General features: G+C 49.8%; 1 protein-coding gene across 2 annotated transcripts; it reads right to left on the minus strand.

Annotated features, from left to right (window-relative positions):
- Window positions 1-911: 911 nt before the first annotated feature.
- Window positions 912-5,712, minus strand: si:dkey-90l8.3 (LIM domain transcription factor LMO4). 2 transcript variants are annotated; one of them, XM_035640820.2, is made up of 5 exons: window positions 5,309-5,712; window positions 4,245-4,511; window positions 4,013-4,109; window positions 3,500-3,658; window positions 912-2,297 (listed from the first exon to the last, which is right to left on the minus strand). In XM_035640820.2, the coding sequence occupies exons 2-5, from the start codon at window positions 4,460-4,462 to the stop codon at window positions 2,289-2,291; spliced, it is 483 nt and encodes a 160-aa protein (XP_035496713.1). In that variant the 5' UTR covers window positions 4,463-4,511; window positions 5,309-5,712; the 3' UTR covers window positions 912-2,288. The 2 variants fall into 2 exon arrangements, with proteins under 2 accessions (XP_035496713.1, XP_035496712.1); XM_035640819.2 differs by having other exon boundaries at window positions 4,245-4,483; window positions 5,309-5,711.
- Window positions 5,713-6,044: the final 332 nt, after the last annotated feature.

The raw sequence follows: 6,044 nt of genomic DNA on the forward strand, positions 1-6,044 counted from the left end.
GTTGCTTTTAAAAAATGTAGTTAAATAAATAAAAAAATGAGGCCAGTGTTCAGTGATTCAATCTGTCGAAACTCTACCGACTGCGGTTGTCCGCCAAACCAGTAGATCAGCATTAGAATTAGAAGACCCAAGGAGGGCGGCCATCTTGGATCTACATCACAGGAGTGTCTGGGCAGGGAGGAGGCCCCTTCGCCGGCGTCCTCTTCATCTTCCATCGCGCGCGTGTAAAAATACCCCGGCATCATCCTGTCTTCACGCAGTGTGAGGTGGAGGAGCTCAGGCAATTACACTCATCTGCATGTGTTAATATGATTAATTAGCGGGAATAAACACTTTCCTATGACACCGGCTACATGGTGTGCCACACACCTGCAGAAGCTCTGATAAAAGACGCCGCCTGATGGCAAAGAGCCTTTTCATGAGACCTGCTAATTGGCATCTGAAAATGTTCTGGCTAATTAGGAAAAGGCAGATGAGGCTTGATTAGTTTGAATGCAAAGTGTAACTTGCGGTGCAGAGGGACCCGGGAAAATGTGCCGAGGTTTTTATTTCCCCGCCATCACGATACAAAGATAATTGTAATTGTGATCATTTGCATACGTTAATGAATTTGCGTGACGCTCCTTGATCAGACGTGGAATAAATAATTGATGCGGTATCAGCACCCACCGTGACAAGTGGGACGTTTGGAAATAGCTAAGCGCATTAAGGTGCAAGTTTGATGGCTGCCGCGCTCCCAGGCAAGGTGTGAAAGTGGAGCAGATGCTATCGCGGGCGCCTCCTGCACGCCGCGACTCCACCTCCGCCAACTGACGGTGTGTCGAGACTTTGGTGAAAAAGGCACGCCGAGTTGGAAGGCGAATTAGCCGCGGCCACGGGGAAAAAGACAAAAATCTGGGAACAAAGAGCGGTGATTGGGAAACAGCCCGGGCGGCGTGGGAGCTTTAATTGGAACATGGTAAACAGTAAATACATCAGATTGTTTCAAATGCCCTGGATGTAAAGCGGGGCCACGCCCCTTTAATTAGCCCGCTCTCAGATTAGTCTTTATAAGAGGCAGGCAGCCACTGAGCCAGTCAGCCACGGGATGTGCCCCGAGTTCAGCCCCCCAGGAGCTCCGGGAGCACAGATACAGGGCTCATGTTTAATTGCTTCTGTAAATGGTCAGAGCTCAAGCCTCCTAATTCCATTCCTCGGGGTAATCAGGCGTGTTCTCGCCATACAGGGCTAAAGCGAGTGTGGGGGGGCGGGGGGGCAGTTAGCCACAGCCACCATGCGAGGTGCCACTGTAACGCTGCCGAGGGTGAAACCAAATGACCTCGGCTCACTTCGCAACACGTTACAGGAAAATCATTTTAATAGGATTTTTTTTCTCCCCCCCCCCACACACACACACACTGAACTAGAGAAATAAAATAAAAATAAAAAAGCAAGAGCACTGGATCACTTCAGTTTTTCTCTGTGCAGTGCGTCTGATTTCGTCAATATTTCCTCGAGTGCTTGGAAAAAAGTTTCTGGTTGAAGCCCCCCCCCCCGTTGAAAAGGTTTTCCAATGACACCCCACATATTTTTTTTTTACATTCAACCCTCAAGTGTGTGAGATCTCCGATTTACAATATACAAGAGAGAGAGGGGGAGATCAAGAGTTCGTTAAAAACACTGGCGCTCGGGGGAAATGATGCCACATGGCGTCGGCAAAGCTCTGACAGTCGTGTAACAGCAGTCCATCAAACATTCATTCGAGCTTCTTTTGTTCCCTCTTCCAGTTGGCGCTGGCTTTCATCGTCTTTTTTTTCTTCTTCCCCTCCGAGCTTCCTCTTTGTCCCGATGAAGCCCTTGGCCAGTGCAGTCTCCGCACACACTCGCACACACACGCACGCACGCACACACGTACACACACACACACACACACACACATACATACACACACATACATACACACATACACACACACACACACACACACACATACATACACACACACACACACACACTGCAAGTCTTCGCATGATGCACACACCACTTTAACATCGAACAAAACATAAAATGTGACTTTGTGCACGCTACACTGAGTCTGATGCGGCGACGGACGGGGGGGGGGGGACGTCTTGGGTCTTGGGAGTAAAAGAACAGTGGCCTCTCCAGGTAAGAGAGGCGGCGATGAAAATCCACAACGACGGCGGCGGCGGCGGCGACAGTGGCAGGAGAAGAGGAGGTGCAAAATGCGGAGGAGTGGAGCTCGGGTAGAGCAGGCGAGGGGCAAAAACCAACTGTGGCGCTGCTGCCACTCAGCAAACCTGCAGACCAGAGAGAGGGAACAGGGTCAGGGGTCAGCGTCACTGGTGTGGCCGCATGGTCGCGTGAGTGCAAAACCCACTGCCGCCTTTTCGGTTTGGTTCCTTCCTTCGCGTTAAAGTCGTCCTTTTAAGTATCAAGTTCACTTTAGCTCTTAAAGAAATGACATGAAATCTAATGTTGAGAGTTAATTCAACTAAAAAAAAACATTGTCTCTGTCTAGATTATAACAATGCACATTCGCGCTGGCAAACAGTTTCTTCCCACAGGCCATTATGCTTGTGAACGCACCGCAGCACTGTCCCAGTGGCCCAACATTGAACATTGAACTCTGGATCACTGACTTGTTTGGAATATTTCAATATTGTAACAATACCTTTCTTCCTTTTCTTGTCTAAGAATTAAAATATATATATATATATATATATATATATATATATTTATATACATCTGCTGATGAATCGGTATCGGAATCTTGTACTCCCAAATATCGATATCGGCATCTGCCTGCAAAAATCCTTATTAGTCGGGTTCTAATAATAACACTGACTAATTAATACTCGTGAAGAATTAATATTTATGCAGTATTTGAATGTTGGATCTGGTCAAGGCGGAGCTGATCTTAGACAATCTCACATCCTGCGACTGAAACAATGCACTTTATGAGCTGATGATGGTTCGTATGAAAACTGTAAGCAGAGTAACCTAAAGTAACTAATGACTCCGTTTTCGGGTACGTGTGAAGGGTACAGCACTTCCCTCTGATATGTAGAAGAGTGTATGTATAAAGCAGCAGAAAATGGAAATGAGAAAGTAGTTCAAATCTGCAACATATATATATATGTATCTTTTCCATGTCTGCGATTATCCACTACGTCTTTGTGCCGTTATTTCTCACTCTTGCGAGCATTTCATCCCACTGCTGCGTTGGCACATTGTTGCATAAACGCCGTCTGTCTCATTATGAAAATAGCACCACCTTTTCTGTCGTCACATTTTTTTTTTTCTGCATGCTTTTCTTCATACTAACACCATGTCCTACTTTGGCAGTCATCTTTTTTCTCCCAAGGGGGGAATCAACAGATTTTTATGATTCACATTAGAGGAGCGCAGAGATATATTCGCGTACAAAAGGAGAGTTCAGTGCGGACGGCTCTGCTGTGTCACGTCAGCAACGCCGTTTTAAAAAAAAAAAAAAAATCACCTTCTGGTCGGTCAGCACCGAGTTGCTCTGAAGTGGAGGCAGGTGGCTGTTGAGCAAGGCGGCGCCGGGTCTGTCGTGCTCGCAGAAGATTGTGCCGTTGATGTAGTGGAAGCGATCGCCGGGCATCAGTCTGTGTCTACAGGTGGCACAGCTGAAACACTGGGCAGGAGCAGAGGAAAACACAGAAGGGTCAGAGAAAAAGGAATCTCATCCGGCTCCGTACGGCACAGTTGCAAACTACCAGGACCATTTCTTTTCTCAAAAATGTAAACAGAACTTAGTGAGTGTCACCAGCGATGAGAACCGGATACTGTAATAATGTTGCAGTTCGTTTTTAAGTGTCTGCACAGGACAGAAAAAGATGGAGGGCACAATTTTTCCTTTCTTTCCCGACGCTGAGGGGACACGTCTTCCCTTCTCGCTGTCCCCCCCCCCCGCCATATCTCAAGAGGTCTCTGTCAAACAAGCAGCGGGAGACAAAAAGCGTGTTGACGTGGGCGCTTGGGGATTTACCTTGAGGTGGTAAACATTTCCCTGCGCCCTCATTACCATCTCGTTGGCTGGAATCGACTGGCCACAGGCGCTGCACGCCCCGCTGTGCCCGAACAGTCTGCAAACACACAACAAAAACAGAACAGCCATTGCTCAGTCTGTGTGGCAGCCTCCAAATTCCAAACCCAGCAGCCTCCTCTCCTCCTCCTCCTCCTCCTCCTCCTCCACCCCTACCTTCCTTCCTTCCTCTCACCTGATGTAGTCGCTCCGACACAGAATCATGCCCCCTTTGCTGTAGCAGGTGGTGCCAATGTCCCCCAGCTGGGCTTGGCAGCAGGAGCACTTGAGGCAGCGGGTGTGCCAGTAGCGCTCCATGGAGAAGAGCAGGAAGCGGTCGGCGATCTTCCCCCCGCATCCCGCGCACGACCTGGGGGGCGGCGGAGGCGCGCCGGACGCCTGGCTGTTCACCATGTTGCGACGCGGGGGAACCTCCTGGACACGGGGAACAGAGGAGCGACAGCTGAAAACAAGAGGCCAGACCCCCCGGGGGGCCGTGTTCATCACACCACTTGATTTTTTTTTCTTTCTACAGCTGAAATACTCGTGTACTTGTCACATCATCGTTGATACTGTCCGACATGAGTCTTAAAACGGTGCAGTATATATTATTTTTATAATATTTTTTTATCCGATTCTCCTGGTGGATATTTACTTGGAAGTATTTGCAAATAGTACGGCTGATGTGTGTGTGTGTGTGTGTGTGTGTGGTCATAAATAAAAAGAGGGGTTCTTTATACAACACACAAACACACACACACACACACACACAACACACAGGACTTGATGACTGGTGCCTTCAGGTCTGTAACAGGTTGATGGACACGAGTGAAATGCGTTGTCTTGTTCTCTCTGACTCACCAGACAAAAGTCGAATCTGATTCATCTGACAAGCGCGAATGACTTTACATGATTTATCATTATGTCACCGGTGTATGTTCATGTGCGCGTCTGGCCCCGGAGGAGGAGGAGGAGGAGGGGGGCGGGCACAGAGTCGCCAAATGGGACCTTTGGACGAGCGCCTGTAAATGGGACTTGATGTCACACTAAAAAGCATAACGCAACTATTTGCGTACGTTTAATTCTGTTTATTCCTCTTTAATCTGAGCACATTATCTACGGGATTGTGGCCGTTTGCCACCGGGTGATGCTACGGGCGCTCGGAGGGCTGAGAAGCTTTTACGCACAAACGCGCGCGCGCGCGCGCGCGGAGGGAAGGAAGGAGAAGAAGGAGAAGAAGAAGAAGAAGAGACGTGTTACCTCGTCGAAGTGATTCCTCCTGCGGTGAACTTTGAGGGAAGCAGGACGGATATTCACCCGGGGGTTGAGCCACAGCCCTTCAGACTCGACGCGTCCCGCTGCTGCTCCGCGTGGGTTGTCCACAACGAGAGGCTGAAAACAACAACACCACGAAGCGCCGGTGGCACGGCGCGGTCACCTGGACAGTTTGGAGCAAACTCCCCCCCCGCCCCCCTCCTCCCCCTCCGACAGACAGACAGTCCAGTCCAGTCCAGAGCCCGCCCACGAGCAACTACACGCAGCCACCGAGCGCGGACATGACGCAGCGTCTCCTCCTCCTCCTCCTTCTTCCTCGTCCCGTCTCCTACCGCCCGCGCGTCCACATTCCTCCGCTCGCGTCCTCCGCGCTCTGACAGCGACACTGTGCACCAGGCATTGCGCAAGGGGCTTATTTAAACGACCGGGGAGGGGGCGGCACAGGGCGCGCGGCGGCCAATGGGAGTCCAGGGGGCGTGGCCACCGTCAAAATGATTTATGAGCATGTAGTGGCTTATTAATATGCACAGCCCCGCAGGGTGTGTGTGTGTGTGTGTGTGTGTGTGTGTGTGTGTGTGTGCGCATTAACTTCATGGTTAACATCGCTGCAGGTCACAGGTCTGTGGGAGGAGGCGCACAGCAAAAGAAAAAAAGAAAAAGTCCAACACATCAGAAATCAGGCTGATGTGTTTGAACAAAAGGAAGCGTGTCATGGATTTGC

This window comes from Scophthalmus maximus, chromosome 3, assembly GCF_022379125.1.
Source record: "Scophthalmus maximus strain ysfricsl-2021 chromosome 3, ASM2237912v1, whole genome shotgun sequence".
NCBI lineage: Eukaryota > Metazoa > Chordata > Actinopteri > Pleuronectiformes > Scophthalmidae > Scophthalmus > Scophthalmus maximus.

What these genes read in the sequence shown, in the direction of transcription:
- si:dkey-90l8.3 (XM_035640820.2), bottom strand. Translation starts at nt 4,462, where the DNA reads ATGGTGAACAGCCAGGCGTCCGGCGCGCCTCCGCCGCCCCCCAGGTCG. An exon ending in TGTCGGAGCGACTACATCAG is followed by an intron (nt 4,110 to 4,244) that starts GTGAGAGGAAGG and finishes GTGTGTTTGCAG; the next exon opens with ACTGTTCGGGCACAGCGGGG. An exon ending in GAAATGTTTACCACCTCAAG is followed by an intron (nt 3,659 to 4,012) that starts GTAAATCCCCAA and finishes GCTCCTGCCCAG; the next exon opens with TGTTTCAGCTGTGCCACCTG.